Genomic DNA, 15,846 nt, shown 5'->3' with positions numbered 1-15,846 from the left:
GTCAAAAAAGCAAATCACCAAACAATGTGGACAGCTTACTCCCATTAGTCTAAGAATGCCTATAATATTTCTGGAAGGAGACACAAGAAAATAATAACAGTAGTTGCCTTTGAGGAGCAGGAATGGGAGCTGAAGTCAGATGGAGATTTGCTCTTCATTAAATACCCTTCTGTAAAAATTAAACTTTTTTCCCCATGTACATTTTTTTTAATGAAACAAAAACTAGTTAATTAAAAAAATAAGAGTGCAACCATCGTATAACATTACATCTCTATTAGAAAAGCATACCAGCTAAAGACAGAAGTTCTAAGAGAGATGATGCTTGCTTAAGTATAATCATGGCTTTAGGGACCAAAATATCACTCTAGAGAGTGATGAGAACCACAGCGACTGAACATACGAGTCTCCTTCCCAGACCTCGTATTATCCATCTGTTAACTACCTCTAAAATAAGAGCTGTTTCTACCTCCACCTCTAGAAGTGTATGAATGTTCTTCTACTTGGTGTATTGATTGGAATAAGTACTTTGGGGGAAGAAGGAAGGGAGAAGGACTGACAAGCATCCACTAAAATGCTCTCCTGGTTCTCAATGATCTATTTTTTTTTTTTTGACAACTTATTTCTTAGTTTTTTTCCTTTCATCTTAACACCTTACACATAAACTTTATAATTCAGAAAGCACAATTCCACTTTCTCCCTAACAACCCAGTAGATAGGTCTGATAATGCCATTTTAGATGAGTCTCAGAGAGGTCGCCTAATCCAACAGATTAGGTTTGTGTCCTAGCATCACCACTTCATCTTCTAAATCTGTTACTTTCCACACTACAGCGTTCTTTCATCCTCCCTGCTCAGTCTCATGGCACCAACTATGGATTCCAGCTCAACCCAGCCTACATCAAGCACCTGTATTCTTAGGCTGTATGATTCTAGAGAGTGATGGTAGAGACAGGAGTCAATTAAGAACAAAGGATAAGATATGTTTTTCTTTCTGGGGACAAATCTGAATCGACTGCTTTTTAAAACATCATTCCTTTGTTCTGTCTGAGAAAATGAAGTAGTGTACCCTGTAAACAGGGTCTTGGCAGTACTGAGCACATTATCTAGATATTCTATTCACTTTACCTCGTTTCCCCGGTAAAGGTTCTGTTATATCATCTTCACAATACAAACGACTACAGAAATTCAGTGAAGGGATGTCAATTGCTTTATATCACACAGCTCCTATGTTCCTGTGTTGAATAAGGACTCAGACCCCAGTGTCTGGCTCTAAAGTACGTTGTACATTACACCACTCCACCCAAAGAACAAGCACTGCTCTTGGGCTCCATGATTTGCTAGGGTGGTTAAAGAGCCCAGTCAAAGACAATCTGGAAGTTCTTAAGCATGCTAAGAACCTAGAAGTTACGCTAGAAAAGTCAGGGCTGCTATTCAACCAGTTTTCCCCCATTTATTTACTCTGTCCCTCACATCTCTAAAATGAAAATGCACCTAAGTTTCAGGGGAGAATACTGGGGGCACTATCAGCCAATAAAATGAATAACAAGAAGCAAAAGGCCGCCCCTAATTGCAAGGCCCTTCCGCAAGGGCTGCCTTCTGCGGTTGCCAGGCAACAAAGGTAAACAGCAGGAAGTGGCAGGATCATGGCCACTAACTACAGTGCCAACCAGGTAAGCACTTTTTTCCTTTTCTTTAACATTTAATTTTGCCTTCCAGAGTCCACCTTTTGCCTGACCCCTCCCATAGGATTCTGATTACTGAATAGACAGAAAAAAAAAGTGCTATGTGATAGTATTTTTTTTTTTTTTTTAACTTCTTGGCTCTCAGGGGAGGGAGGGCCTAAAGTACAAGTAATAAGTATTTCTGCATCAAGATTGTAGGCTCTAATCCAGAGGTCAGCAAATTTTTTTCTGGAAAGGGCCAGAGAGGAAATATTTTAGCCTCTGTGGGCCAAGTGAATAAAGATACTATATAGGTATGAGAGAAAACATTTTCCATAAAGTTTTTGACAAAATTCAAAATATAACAGTATAATTTTTTATATTATTAATGAAAAGAATGAAATTCTTATAGGATGAGAAAATATTTTTGCTTAATTGGAATACAAAGTTAGTGTTCCCTTTTATCAAATCAACTGCCAATGTTCATCTATTAAAAACAGTTCTTAGCTTTCTCAGGTCATCTCAAAACAGACAGGAGGATGGATTTGGCGCATGGGCCAGAGTTTGCTGACCCTGGTCTAGACCAGTACTATAATAAAAAGATAATGTGAATCACAAATGTAACTTCAAATTTTCTATTAGCTACATGCTGCTGTTGCTGCTAAGTCGCTTCAGTCATGTCTGACTCTGTGCGACCCCATAGACGGCAGCCCACCAGGCTCCGCTGTCCCTGGGATTCTCCAGGCAAGAACACCAGAGTGGGTTGCCATTTCCTTCTCCAATGCATGAAAGTGAAAAGTGAAAACTAAGTCGTGTCTGACTCTTCACAACCCCAGGCACCGCAGCCTACCAGGCTCCTCCATCCATGGGATTTTCCAGGCAAGAGTACTGGAGTGGGTTGGTAGCTACATGAGAAACATTTAAAAGAAAAAGTTAATTTTAATAATATATTTAATTTAGCCTGGTAAGTCCAAAATATTATTTCTAATATTTAATCAATATTTTAAATTATAGTTAGATGTTTCACATTCCCTTTTTTTGGTACTAAATCTTCAAAATCCAGTATTCTTTATATAGCTGATCCTTGAACAAGGCAGGAATTAGGGCACAGATCCCCACACAATTGAAAATCTGCATCTAACTTAACAGGCAGCCCTCCATATCCAGGGTTCCACATTCACAGATTCAACCAACTATTGATCATGTAGTACTATAGTACATATTTTTTGAAAAAAATCTGTAAGTTAACTTGCACAGTTCAAACCCATATGTTCAAGCGTCAACTGTACATACAAAGCACCTCAACTTGGACTGGTCATGTTTCCAGGGCTCAAGAGCCACACGTGGCTAGTGGCTTCATGTTGGACAGCACACAGACAAAACGACTTACCTGCTCTCTGCAGTGAGTTAAAGCTTACTTAGCATGGTTGTTCATGCCTCTGGTCTTCAAATCTAAAGAACTGTGTCTAGCTATCATTTCCTGGGCTTGGGACCTTTGAGTCTCAGGGATTCTTATCTTTCTCTCCACAGTATGAGAAACCTTTCTCACCCAAGTATCTGCAGAACTGGTCTCTTGCGAAGCCAACAAAAGAGGTATTCCAGCTTCAGTGCACCCTCTTTACGTCATGCTCTGTAATTCACTGGCACCTCCTAAACTCTTTCAGCATTCTTTGCATTCCCATAGCCTCCTCTCCCTCGGCCCTTAATTCAAATTTAAGCCCTTCAGATACTTTCTCCCACTTTTCCACTCCATCTTCACAAGCACTTTTCTCTCCACTTCTACCCCAGAGGATTTCTTCCCATGAAGGCTACACTCAGATTATTGCCAATGATCGTGGTCATCTGTTGCCTTCAGTGCCCCGTTCCAAGGTGAGATATTCATCTCCATTCTCATCTAGAAAGTTAAAGAACCAAGGCATAGAACTGGAGTAACAGAGGGAAGACTTGTAATCTCCTGCAGCCACTACTTGGAAGATTAAAGTGCAACCTAATTCACATTGTAACAAGAGTGCTCCCAAACTTCCAGCCAACAGGATAGGTTTAACACCCAGAACTCCTTAAGTTGATGAATGATTGGTATAAAATGAACACCTTCAAGGTGATAATACTTATATAGTGGGTACCCTGCCAAACTTAGGCTAAGGATGTAGAGTTTAAGCCAGTGGAGGTAAAGGGGATTAAAAAATTAGGGCAATCTAAATGAGAAAGGGGAAGAGACTGGGGAAGTTATGCTTTCAGTCTTGTTTCATGACAATCCCAAAGGTAAAAGATGGAACTAAGACAAATAGAACAGACCTGCCAATAGGCCAGTTACTGAGAGTCAGAAGCCCATCTTTTTCCATTTAGGCAAGTCCCTGGGGCTCCTTCATGGGCACCTGGCAAATGCCTCTGAAGGTACCCCCTGCTCGGGCGACCCTGACCTCCCGTACAGCTGCTGGTGCTGCCTCCCTCACCAGATGGATACAGAAAAATCCTGATTTACTTAAGGCTTCCAATGGGTTGCGTCCTGAAATCTTCGGCAAGGTATCTATTTCTCCCACTTAACCTCAATCCTGTTTCCTTTTCAACCTCAGAAATGTCTATTGTTATACTACCACAATCCCAGCAGGGGGAACCTTTAACCAATTCTGTCTAGTCCTTAAGCAACCTCTTCGGGATGAAGGGATAAGCTAAGGACATCTTATCCACCCCACACATCTCCCCACTTCACACAGTACAAAATGATCTGATCTCAAGGGGAGGTTAATGGTACCAATTTAACTTGTATTTGAAACCTGACTTCTTGCCCATGGGATGGGGAGAAGGGGATTTAGAATTGAGATGGATTGAGAATGATCTAGGCCTAACCGGAAACATAACTGTCTCTTCTGTTCTACCCCTGACAGCCCCATGATCCAGACAGTCAGAAGAAACTCAGGAAGTCTATCACAAAGACTGTACAACAAGCACCAAGCCCCACCATAATCCCAAGCTCCCCAGCCTCAAATCTCAGTTCCCCAGATCAACTCCAAAGCTCACATCCCTCTGCAGGTCACACTCCAGGTCCCCAAAGCCCACTCAACTCTCCAAAGTGCCCACCTGGAAGCCCGTGTTTGCCCCATGCAGGCCGTAATCTAGCCGAGGTCTAGAAATGCAAACCTGCAACTCCATAAGGGTCTAAGGGACTGAGTGGCCTAAGGAAGACCCCCCTTAATCAGGGAAATTACAGATGGGAATAAAGGCAAATTTGTAAAATAAACTTTTGTTATTGGAGTATAGTTGCTTTACAATTTTGTGTTAGTAACATTGTATGTTGAGTCTTTTACTGACTTGAAATTTTTCTCTTCAGCTCTTGAGGTAGGAGGTAGATGGGCACCCTCCACCTCACTCCCCCAAGGTAAAGCAATTGGAGATTCATTCCCTATAAACTGAAACTCCACTCCAAGGCAATAGCAGGACAATTAAGGGAGGAGGCTGGGCCCTGTTCAAACCATTTCTCACTCTGGAAGTCAGGAGACCTCCCCAACCACACATGCGTAGAAAGGCTCCTTGCAGGCAGAAGCAGGGAGCAATGCCAAGGGATGCTCTACCCATAACGCCTCTTCAGTAGAATCCACCTTAGCTAAGAGATGTGTGCACTCATCTGAGAAAATCCTGATATACCACATATGGAGTGTGAACCAGACAAATCAAAATGATTGGCCAAAGGAAACCAACAAGAAATGCCTCATAAAAGTAATTCAAACTGCTTCGAGGGCGCATGTCTGGGACAGTCTGCCTGTGTGCCTATCCACATGTATTATACTCTTTTTCCTCTTAATAAATACCTTACTTGCTTCACTACTTTCTTTGTGGGAATTCTTTTCTGCAAAGTCGAAGGGCCAGGGCCCTTGCCACTGACCACTGGTCTAGTAACTAGGATTTGGTGCTTTCACTGCTGCGGCCCAGCTGTAATCTCTGGCTGGGATACCAAGCCCTGCTCTAAGCTGCTGCAGGCCGAGGCCGCCCGAGGTCACTCTGGCCACCTCTTTTAACCCATAATTAGAAGGGTTGGAGGAAATAAATACCCCCTCACTTTTCACCCCGAGCATTAACTTCAAAGTCAGAAGTACGACCATTGAGAGTAGAGCAGGTGTATGTGTATTTGGAGGTGGGGAAGAAAAGCAACGGGATGCCAGGGTAGGAGACATGACCCTTGTCTAAGAGATCATATCTGATCTGACAGAACACACAGGGAACTAAGAGTTGTAAAAGCAAAACTTAAGCAAAAATACAAATATAACTTGAAAACTAAAGCTACAGAAGTGATTAGGAGACAGAGAAGAAAAATAAAGGGCGACACTTAAGTAGAAAGTTGGGGCAGAATTACATACATGATGACCACTCTGCCACTCCCAACCCAATCACCTGAATGATTAAGTCATAAGTCATAAGTTGCTCAGTCGTGTCCGACTCTTTGCAACCCCATGGGCTGTAACCTACCAGGTTCCTCCGTCCATGGGATTTTCCAGGCAAGAATACTGGAATGGGTTGCCATTTCTTTCTCCAGATCTTCCCAACCAAGGGACTGAACCCGGCTCTCCAGCATTGTAGGCAGACGCTTTACCATCTGAGCCACCAGGGAAGTCCAGGGAATGATTAAGAAGCCAAGAGAGTCCCCTATCCATTTCCCAGCCTCTCATTTCTGTTTATCTTTACCCCTGTTCTGCAACTTCCTGGCACTGGCTGTTGCATTTAATGTGCTTGCCAAAGCTTTCCCAGTTCTGGTACCCAGTTGTTCCCTGGTGAGCACGGATGCCTCACTCTGAGGACAAGCACAGAGGGCGTCTGGTGTGCAATGGAAAGCCTGTAAGTCGCTCATTCCTGTCCAACCCTTTTCGGCCCTGTGGACGGTAGCCCACCAGGCTCCTCTGTCCGTGGGATTCTCCAGGCAAGAATCCTGGAGTGGGTTAGCATGCCCTTCTCCAGGGACCTTTCTGACCCATGGACTAAATGCAAGTCTCCTGCATGGCAGGCAGATTCTTTACTGTTTGAGCCACAAGGGAAGCCCCTGGTGTGTGCTGGAAAAGGCTCCAAAGACTTCTCAGGGCCAGTATAGCAAAAAGGGAGACGTGATCATCACTTAAAGCCAAAGACTACTAGGAGCTGGGATGAAGACTGATGAAGCAGCCAAGCAAGGTCTTCCTCTCCAACTGATACCAATCACAGTCACTGCTGCTTCTCTCCAACCAAAGCTTTAACTGGCTGGCGAGCAGCTCAGTGACACACTAAGATCAGTCGCCCCAGAGTTTCCGGAGCCTATCAAAACAGCACTCCCGCCACAGGGAGCTAGGGGCCCAAAAGCCCGGCCTATATGGATGGATTAGGAAAGTAGCAAGTTTTCTCATAAAACCATAAATGTCTGCCAGGTTTCCATCAATCTCTTTCTTACCTCCACTCTCCCCTCTGCTGATTTACATACTTAGCTCATGGTCCCTTGGCCATCCCCTCCATTATTCCACTGGATTATAACTTGCTGAACTGTACCTTGGGGCTTCTAATCTGTTCTCAGTGGGATTCTGGAGTTTATAAAAAACTAAAAGCTCTCCACAGCTTAACTTCCTTTCTCCTGCTCCTTTCTTCTCTGAGGTTTCTGTATATTAAATCCCTAGCCACTTTTATTTGATTCCCTGATAATTTTTGAGTGCTCACTTAAAAGGACAAATTGCTTCCCTCTGGAGGAAGGCAGGATTGGGGGATGCAAGCACCTGAGAGGAGGAGGGAGACCAGATGGGGCAGGGAGGAAACTGGCTCCTCCTCCCCAGTTGCCGCTGTCTTGGTTTCTCCAAGTATCAACAAGAGTCAAAGGCAAAATAATAATTTTAATTCAGTTTCAGAAAAAGATGTCACGTGATTCTGGATTAGAAAACATGACAGTAAGAGGTTTGGTTTTTCTGGAAACACAAGGAAAAGAAATAACCCGTAACAGATTCAACAATAATTTTCTGGATTTTCTTCTTGCATCAAAAGCTATATATCTTCTCCCCAAGACCTGCTCCAAGAGCCAACTTAACTCTTCTTATCTCCCGCTAGCTGGGACAGGCTAATTCTCCTGCACCCCCACCCCTCTCCTTTCAGTCACACTATGTGGGCGCTAAAGACCCTGGGCTCTGACCAATGGACAGAATTGTCCTTTGAGCCAGCAACCCACAGGCAGTGGCACCCGGATCCCCACTCCCAGTCCCCACGGCAGAGGCCACAGAGCTGGCATTGTTTCCACTGTCTCAGGAAAAAGGAGCCAAAGGCTGACCCTCAGCATAAATCAAGGCCTAACATGGAGAGAGAAAGAAGGCTCCCAAGCCCAGAGTAGGCTGCAAGCCGGGGGCAAGAAAAGGGAGTTTTTGCAGTCATTCCATCCTTAGAAATAAGGAGAAAACTGGACCCTTTTCCACTGTTATGGTTCTGTAAGGTACTCTACTGCTGAGCTCCAAGGGGATCTGCAAGCAAAGAAGGGTCTAAACAAATCAGAATAACTTTGCCCTGGCCAAAGACAAGAGTAACAAACAGGAAGACAGGTCAATGTGATAATTTGTAGGATGATGACACTGGGAACTTCGGCTCTTCACATGGCTGCCAGCCCTACAGAGGACAACACAGTAAGAACCAGGACAGCCACTCCAGACTGGTGTAGCTGGGAAATCGTCAGGCCTTTTCCTAGATCCCACATCTGTAAAAATAAGAAGAAAAAATTTCAGCAATCAGGGTCCTGGTCACTCTCATAGCTCCTTTCTCAGAAAAGAACTCCACTTAGGAAACAGGCAATTTCTCTCAGCATGATTCTAGAGAAAAGCACTTCCTTATTCTGACCTTCACCTTCCTCAAAACCCACAATACGGTACCTGCCACCCTCTTATCCCAATGACAGCACAGGGAATCGATCCTCAGTCCCTATGTATAAGAACTTTCAGACTAAACAGATAAAACTTTCCCTCGTGACAACAAAACCAGATCAAGGTTTTCCAAAGTGTGTTTCTCCAAAAACTAGTTTCACAGAATGTTAAAAGGCATTACAGGTGGGAAAAAAAAGTTCTTAAGTCAAATAAATTTGGCAACTGTTTAAATACAAGACTTCTTAAACAACTTACTAATGTACACTGTTAATCTCCAAAATGGGGATATAATACATGGTTTTTTAGATATAGTCAACCTCTGAATCCTCTTTGGGAAGCAACATTTGTCCATTAGGGAACTAGTATTTTTTTAAAAAAATACTCTTTGGGGAATTCCCTGGTGGTCCAGTGGTTAAGACTCCACACTTCCAATGCAGGGGGTTCAATCCCTGGTGGGGAAATAATCCCACGTGACTCAAGGCATGGCCAAAAAAAACTACTCTGGGGATCTAGACTCAATTTTGTTTTGACTGTGACATGCCCCCACCACTAAAAAATATCTTTTTAGTTAGTACCCAATGTCTGTGTATATATATCTTATATATAAAAGTTCATGAAACAATAAGCAATATTTATCAACACCTTCTGTGTTATATTCTGTACGGTATATTCTATTTAAAGTTCTTTTTTGTTGGTAGCAACCCACTAAATAGATTTTCTACCCACGGAGTCAAAAAACACTAATTTAGACTTTCTTGTGTCCTAGGGATATCAACATATCATATTCTAAAAGCTCTCCTAGGGCAAAAGCAGAGTCTTCAGGTCTCACACTTTCCACACATGACTGCATCAACACAAAGAAGCCCACACTTTAAGAAAGCTTCAGAGAAAAATTAGAGCCTGGAAAAAACTCAAGATGAGAAGATGTCCCTACCTCAGGTGTCAAACAGCTTCTACCTAGATAAGATTAGGAGTCAAAGAGGCAAACAGTTGCTTGCTTATAAAGGAATAGTTCAGTTCAGTTGCTCAGTTGAGTCCAACTGTTTGCAGCCCTGTGGCCTGCAGCACACCAGGCCTCCCTGTCCATCACCAACTCCTAAAGCTTGCTCAAACTCATATCCATCGAGTCAGTGATGCCATCTAACCGTCTCATTCTCCGCTTCTCCCACCTTCAATCTTTCCCAGCATCAGGGTGGGAAATGAGTCAGTTCTTCGCATCAGGTGGCCCAAAGTATTGGAGTTTCAGCTTCAGCATTACTCCTTTCAATGAATATTCAGGAATGACTTCCTTTAGGATAGACTGGTTGGATCTCCTTGCAGTCCAAGGGACTCTCAAGAGTCTTCTCGAACACCACAGTTCAAAAGCATCAATTATGCAGTGCTCAGCTTTCTTTATGGTCCAGATCTCACATCTATACACGACTACTGGAAAAACCATAGCTTTAACTAGACAGACTTTTGCTGGTGAAGTAATGTCTCTGCTTTTTAATATGCTGTCTAGATTGGTCATAGCTTTTCTCCCAAGGAGCAAGCGTCTTTTAATTTCAAGGCAGCAGTCACCATCTGCAGTGATTCTGGAGCCCAAGAAAATAATCTGTCACTGTTTCCACTGTTTCCCCATCTATTTGCCATGAAGTGATGGGATCAGATGCCATGATCTTAGTTTTCTGAACGTTGAGTTTTAAGCCAGCTTTTTCACTCTTTTCTTTCACTTTCATCAAGAGGCTCTTTAGTTCCTCTTCACTTTCTGCCATAAGGATGGTGTCATCTGCCGGTCTGAGTTTATTGATGTTTCTCCCAGCAATTTTGATTCTAGCTTGTGCTTCATCCAGCCCAGCATTTCGCATGATGTACTCTGCATGTAAGTTAAACAAACAGGGTGACAATATACAGCCGTGACATACTCCTTTTACAATCTGGAACCAGTCTGTTGTTCATGTCTGGTTCTAACTGTTGTTTCTTGACCTGCATGCAGATTTCTAAGGAGGCAGGTCAGGTGGTCTGGTATTCGCATCTCTTTCAGAATTTTCCACAGTTTGCTGTGATCCACACAAAGGCTTTGACATAGTCAATGAAGCAGATGTTTTTCTGTAACTCTCTCGCTTTTTCGATGATCCAATGGATGTTGGCAATTTGATCTCTGGTTCCCCTGCCTTTTCTAAATCCATTTTGAACATCTGGAAGTTCTTGGTTCATGTACTACTGAAGCCTGACTTGGAGAATTTTGAGCATTATTTTGCTAGCATGTGAGATGAACACAATTGTGCAGTAGTTTGAACATTCTTTGGCATTGCCTTTCTTGTGGATTGGAATGAAAACTGGCCTTTTCCAGTCCTGTGGCCACTGCTGAGTTTTACAAATTTGCTGGCATATTGACTGCAGCACTTTCACAGCATCATCTTTCAGGATTTGAAATAGCTCAACTGGAATTCCATCACCTCCACTAACTTTGTTCATAGTGATGCTTTCTGAGGGCCACTTGACTTCGAACTCTAGGATGTCTAGCACTAAGTGAGTGATCACACCATTGTGGTTATCTGGGTCCTGAAGATCTTTTTTGTATAGTTCTTCTGTGTATTCTTGCCACCTCTTCTTAATATCTTCTGCTTCTGTTAGGTCCATACCATTTCTGTCCTTTATTGTGCTAATCTTTGCATGAAATGTTCCCCTGGTATCTCTAATTTTCTTGAAGAGACTGAGAGCTCTAGTCTTTCCCATTCTATTGTTTTCCTCTGTATCTTTGCACTGATCGTTTTAGGCTTTCTTATCTCTCCTTGCTATTCTTTGGAATTCTGCATTCAGATGGGTTTATCTTTTCTTTTCTCCTTTGCCTTTAGCTTCTCTTCTTTTCACAGCTATGTGCAAGGCCTCCCCAGACAGCCATTTTGCTTTTTTGCATTTCTTTTCCTTGGGGATGGTCTTGATCCCTGTCTCCTGTACAATGTCACGAACCTCCGTCCATAGTTCATCAGGCACTCTGTCTATCAGATCTAGTCCCTTAAATCTATTTCTCACTTCTACTGTATAATCATAAGGGATTTGATTTAGGTCATACCTGAATGGTCTAGTGGTTTTCCCTACTTTCTTCAATTTAAGTCTGAATTTGGCAATAAGGAGTTCATAATCTGAGCCACAGTCAGCTCCCGGTCTTGTTTTTGCTGACTGTATAGAGCTTCTCCATCTTTGGCTGCAAAGAATATAATCAATCTGATTTTGGTGTTGACCATCTGGTGAGGTCCATGTGTAGAGTCTTCTCTTATGTTATTGGAAGAAGGTGTTGCTATGACCAGTGTGTTCTCTTGGCAAAACTCTGTTAGCCTTTGCCCTGCTTCTTTTTTTATTCCAAGGCCAAATGTGCCTGTTACTCAAGGTATCTCTTGACTTCCTACTTTTGTATTCCAGTCCCCTATAATGAAAAGGACATCTTTTTTGTGTGTTAATTCTAGAAGGTCTTATAGGTCTTCATAGAACCATTCAACTTCAGCTTCTTCAGCATTACTGGTTGGGGCATAGACTTGGATTACTGTGATACTCAATGGTTTGCCTTGGAAACGAACAAAGATCATTCTGTCATTTTTGAGATTGCATCCAAGTACTGCATTTCGGACTCTTTGGTTGACTATGAGGGCTATTCCATTTCTTCTAAGGGATTCCTGCCCACAGTAGGAAATATAATGGTCATTTGAATTAAATTCACCCATTCCAGTCCATTTTAGTTCACTGATTTCTAAAATGTCAATCTTCACTTTTGCCATCTCCTGTTTGACCACTTCTATATATGCTAAGTCACTTCAGTCGTGTCCGACTCTGTGTGACCCCATAGACAGCAGCCCATCAGGCTCCCCCGTCCCTGGGATTCTCCAGGCAAGAACACTGGAGTGGGTTGCCATTTCCTTCTCCAATGCATGAAAGTGAAAAGTGAAAGTGAAGTCGCTCAGTCGTGTCCAACTCTTAGCGACCCCATGGATTGCAGCCTAACAGGCTCCTCTGTCCATGGGATTTTCCAAGCAAGAGTACTGGAGTGGGGTGCCTTCTCCCCTTTTTTTTTTTTTTTTTTTTTTTTGACCACTTCTAATTTACCTTGATTCATGGACCTAACAGTCCAGGTCCTATGCAATATTGTTCTTACAGCAACAGACTTTACTTCCATCACCAGTCACACCTACAACTGGGTGTTGTTTTTGCTTTGGCTCTGTCTCTTCATTCTTTCTGGAGTTATTTCTACCCTCTTCTCCAGTAGCGTATTGGGCACCTACCAACCTGGGGAGTTCATTTTTCAGTGTCGTATCTTTTTCCCTTTTCATACTATTCATGGGGCACAGTGCTTTCAAAAAAATAAAGGTACAATGCTTTACAGAAAAATTGAGTCCTACTGGGTGGTGGTGATAGGGGGATACTCTCTAGCATATCAGAGACCCTGTCACTTCCTAATCTCTTTCATCAATTCCACCCTCCACTCCATTAGATTTTTTTTTTCTTTTAATGTATGGGTAGCTATGCATTTACATGAATATGAATGTACAGGGAAAGTTCTGGATGTGATCTTGGAGAGACAGCAGTGAGCAGTCCTAGAGAAAGATCTTAGTTCCCTGCCCAGGAACTGAACCTGGGTAGCCTGGATGAAAACCAGGAATCCTAGCCACCAGACCACCAGGGGATAGAACTGTCAAGCTCAGAGTGCAAGAACTATGGACTGTCACAGAGAACAAAATCCTGTCCCACTCAGAGCCAGGACTTGCTAGAAGAACAAACAAAAGCAGATTTAAGGGCTTAAGAAAAGCCCTGACTGAGTTCTGACATTTTATAAAATCTCTTCCTCTTCCCTCCCCCCATTCTGAGACAAAAGCAAATATATGGCAAGTCCCTGCCTGAGCCAGGATGCCAACAGAGGAAGCTGATCAGCTGATTCTATTGGAGAGCTTTGTTCCGTGGAATAAGAAGTCATTAATGGAAATGCTCTCCCTCTCTCCCCGCTCCCCGAGGGAAGTGAAGTCATTTTGAATCAAACTGAACACTGCCCCAGGGAACAGTTAATAGATACACTTAATTTAATAGGTCATTTAGTCTCTCGCTTTTCTGATTCCATTAAACTGTCTATTGGACCAGACTAAAATTCAGAAAGTGCTTGTCTCTAAGCTCTAATGTGGAAGTTACAAAAGGTCAAATTAAGGCAAGAACATCCAACTGCCAGATGGCTCAGGGTGAGAGAGAATGGAAAACCATAAAGAAGGAAGCTATAATTATCTTCCTGACAAAGGAAGCAAGACCAGGGGTAGGGAGACCACAAAATATAAATCTTAAAGTGCTGTAGGAGAGATTGATCCCTGAGCTGGGGCAGGTTTGATTCCTTAAAAAAAAGGGGACACCAGTTTGAACTGACCCCAAGCTCATGTAGGAGGCAACTTGGACAGAGTTCAGCTGTCAAAAGATTTCTAAACCCAATATTGAGATCCTAGACACTCGGTTTCTTGTTGAAGTTGGTCCCATTCTAATAGTTCAAAACAAATAACAAAAGCAGTTAACATAATCCAATATCAAGTTAATAATAATCAGTATATTTGACTCCAGATATGTCACTTTGTCTTGATGAGACGATTAAGACTTCCCATCAAGCAGTAACTATGTTATCTAGTTCATAAATGAACCTCCAGTGTCTACAACAGTGCCTGATACAACAGGTAACAATTTCTGTCTGATAAATATGCCTTCTATGCCAGATATGTGGCCTGGCTTAAGGGGTCTCTTTTAGTAATGACCCTCTTAAAACTGGAAGAATTCACGGAGATCCTGAAAGCATCTGTCAGGTCTATGTCCAGTGCTCAGCTACATCACCAGCTGTGCTGCCTGGCAGTGCCCAGGCAATCTAGTTTAGCTTTGTCCAAGAGGCCCTTGAGCAAACATCCAGCACAACTAACTTTAAGAACAGTACTAAACCCAGACCAGAAAAGAGAATCCTCTGAGCCTCTCCATTCCTTGCACCTAGAAAATGTACAAGTCTACAATTAACTTACCAAGTGTCGGATCCCATTCCAGGTGTGATACATGAGAGGGAAGACAAGTGCAAATTTGGCTGTGTGGATCAGTGCTGGCCCCAAACACAGGGACTTCACAAATTCCAAATGAGACTCAAAGCTCCCAGGGACCAAGAGGGCTGACAAGCCAAAAAGAGAGACTCCTGAGGAGAAACAAAGTAAGTCCATCACAGCGGTCCATCAGCTACAACCAGTAAGACACATAAAACTGGTTTCTATGACAGTCCCTAGCACTTCACACAATTCTAAACCAATTTAAAATGGGGAAGATTTAAACTAATGTTCACATGTGTAGTAGGAGACAGGCTCCATGGAATCTGACTCCAATCTCTTAAAATTCAGAATATATATTTTAGCATCTTAATCCTTCATCCAACATTGCTCTCTATAAAAACTTTACCTACCACTTTAGACGTCACCTCTGCTGTATCTATATCATCTCAGTAAGAAAAAATAAAAACAGTATACTCGGTTCAAGAAAAAGACTGAGAAAAAAAAAATTTTAATCAATCAAATCTCTACCATACAAAAATTTAACTCAAAATGAATCAGAGACCTAAATGTAAGAACTAAAACCATAAAACCAAGAAAACACAGGAGTAAATCTTTAGGACTTTGGATCAGCAGTGGTTTCTTAGATACGACACCAAACCAGAAGCAACAAAATAATAAATTGGAGTTCATCAAAATTAAACACTTTTGGGGGCCATTTCTCCGTTAGTCTGGAAGGACGCTGATGCTGAGAATAACTACCATGGCTTTCAGTTCTTTGACGAAACTTCAGATTGTTGGAGCATTCACTGTATTCCGGGGGTGCAGCTTTCTGTAAGTTTGCTGTGGCTGAAGCAAGAAAGCAAGCATATGCAGACTACTACAGAAATTATGATTCCATGGAAGATTTTTGAGATGAGGAAGGCTGGTATCTTTCAGAGTGCAAAGTGATTTCACAATGTAAAAAATTTCTTTAGGTTGAGTTCCATGGAAGTTTTGTCACTGAACTGTAATCTGAATTACAAAACTATGACTTAAGAATAATGGAATAATTTGTGTTGATAAATCAACAAATACTATGGAAAAAAAATAAAAAACTTTTGTGCTACAAGCAATGCCAACAAGAAAGTAAAAAGACAACATATACAATGAGAGAAAATTTTTGTACATTGTTATGTCTGATAAGGGACTTGTATACAGAATATATTAAAGACCCTTATAGCTCAATAATAAAAAGGCAACCTAATTTAAAAACAGGCAAAGGATGTGAATAAATCTCTCTCCAAAGAAGTAAAAGGTCCATAAGTATATGAAA

General features: G+C 42.2%; 2 protein-coding genes across 2 annotated transcripts in view; one reads left to right on the top strand and one right to left on the bottom strand.

Annotated features, from left to right (window-relative positions):
• The first annotated feature begins 598 nt into the window (after nt 1-598).
• CFAP126 (cilia and flagella associated protein 126) lies at nt 599-4,788 on the top strand. Its single transcript, XM_005909223.3, has 5 exons — nt 599-1,669; nt 3,191-3,253; nt 3,449-3,529; nt 4,007-4,183; nt 4,546-4,788. Exons 1-5 carry the CDS (start codon nt 1,643-1,645, stop codon nt 4,786-4,788), a joined length of 591 nt encoding a protein of 196 aa, XP_005909285.1. The 5' UTR covers nt 599-1,642.
• A 2,692-nt stretch (nt 4,789-7,480) lies between these two features.
• SDHC (succinate dehydrogenase complex subunit C) overlaps nt 7,481-15,846 on the bottom strand; it is a 30,289-nt gene continuing 21,923 nt past the window's right edge. Inside the window, exons 5-6 of the mRNA XM_005909219.3 lie at nt 14,520-14,683; nt 7,481-8,345 (exon numbers count right to left, since the gene is read on the bottom strand). Of these exons, the coding sequence (XP_005909281.1) occupies nt 8,241-8,345; nt 14,520-14,683 (269 nt within the window). The 3' untranslated portion in view covers nt 7,481-8,240. The remainder of the gene's footprint in view (nt 8,346-14,519; nt 14,684-15,846) is intronic.

The sequence above is a fragment of the Bos mutus genome, chromosome 3 (assembly GCF_027580195.1).
Source record: "Bos mutus isolate GX-2022 chromosome 3, NWIPB_WYAK_1.1, whole genome shotgun sequence".
Classification (NCBI taxonomy): Eukaryota; Metazoa; Chordata; class Mammalia; order Artiodactyla; family Bovidae; genus Bos; species Bos mutus.
This window is presented reverse-complemented; position numbering and strand designations above follow the sequence as displayed.